This window comes from Fukomys damarensis, unplaced genomic scaffold (genome assembly GCF_012274545.1).
Source record: "Fukomys damarensis isolate Sample0158 unplaced genomic scaffold, DMR_v1.0_HiC HiC_scaffold_37, whole genome shotgun sequence".
Lineage (NCBI taxonomy): Eukaryota > Metazoa > Chordata > Mammalia > Rodentia > Bathyergidae > Fukomys > Fukomys damarensis.
The window spans coordinates 645,148-645,873 of NW_022900949.1; the positions used below are offsets into that span (position 1 = coordinate 645,148).

At 60.9% G+C, this 726-nt stretch overlaps 1 protein-coding gene across 2 annotated transcripts in view; it reads left to right on the top strand.

The window, feature by feature from the left end:
- Positions 1-199, top strand: part of Bst2 (bone marrow stromal cell antigen 2) — a 2,226-nt gene extending 2,027 nt beyond the window's left edge. The window contains exon 4 of one of the 2 annotated variants that reach the window (XM_010644325.3): positions 10-199. In XM_010644325.3, the coding sequence (XP_010642627.1) occupies positions 10-193 (184 nt within the window). In that variant the 3' untranslated portion in view covers positions 194-199. The remainder of the gene's footprint in view (positions 1-9) is intronic. The other variant, XM_010644326.3, reaches the window with a different exon arrangement.
- Positions 200-726: the final 527 nt, after the last annotated feature.

The following is a 726-nucleotide window of genomic DNA, read 5'->3' on the forward strand; positions in this document are numbered from 1 at the left end:
ACCTTGTAGGCCGCAGCCTGCGGGCGGAGGGCGGATGGATGCGATGGATGCGAATGGGCTCCCTGGCTTCGAAGTCCCCAGACCCGCCGATCTGCGGGGTGTCGGGTTGGGGGTGGGGTGGGGCTCCTCTGCCGCTTCTCGGGGTCACGGTTGGGGTCTCTTCCTTCTGGGGTCTTCTGCTCCAAAACAATAAACACTCCTTTCGAGAGGAAAGAACTTGTTCTCAGTTCCTGGAAGTCACTGTCGCCTGAGTTCAGGGTTAGCCCCCATGGGTGAGCGTGGGAACCCCTCTGCGCCACACCCCGAAGTCCTGCGACCCCTCCACCATGCCAGGGTGCCCAGCTGCCTCTTCCTGAAAGCTCCCTCAGGACCTCACCTGGTGTGCAGAGCCCGGATGCCCCCCTGCCCGTCCTCGTGGGGAACCTGAGGCTGGGGAGGGTAACCGTGCTGCTTTTCCTGCCTCCTGCAGAAAGCGTACGGTTTGGATTTAAACCTGAATCCCCAGGCACATCTAGGCCGGGCCTCTCTCAGAATGTTATCTGCAACCCCCAAGCTCTTATTCATCCTTCAGCACCCGCTATGGGGCGCCCGCCCCAGAAAAGCACTTGAAAGTGACAGCCACAGTCCCGCAGATGCCTCCCTCACCCACATCTGGGTTCCTGCCAGGCCCTACGGTCCGGGCCTGGCCTTATCTTTCTTCCTCCATGTTCCCTTGGAATCCATGCA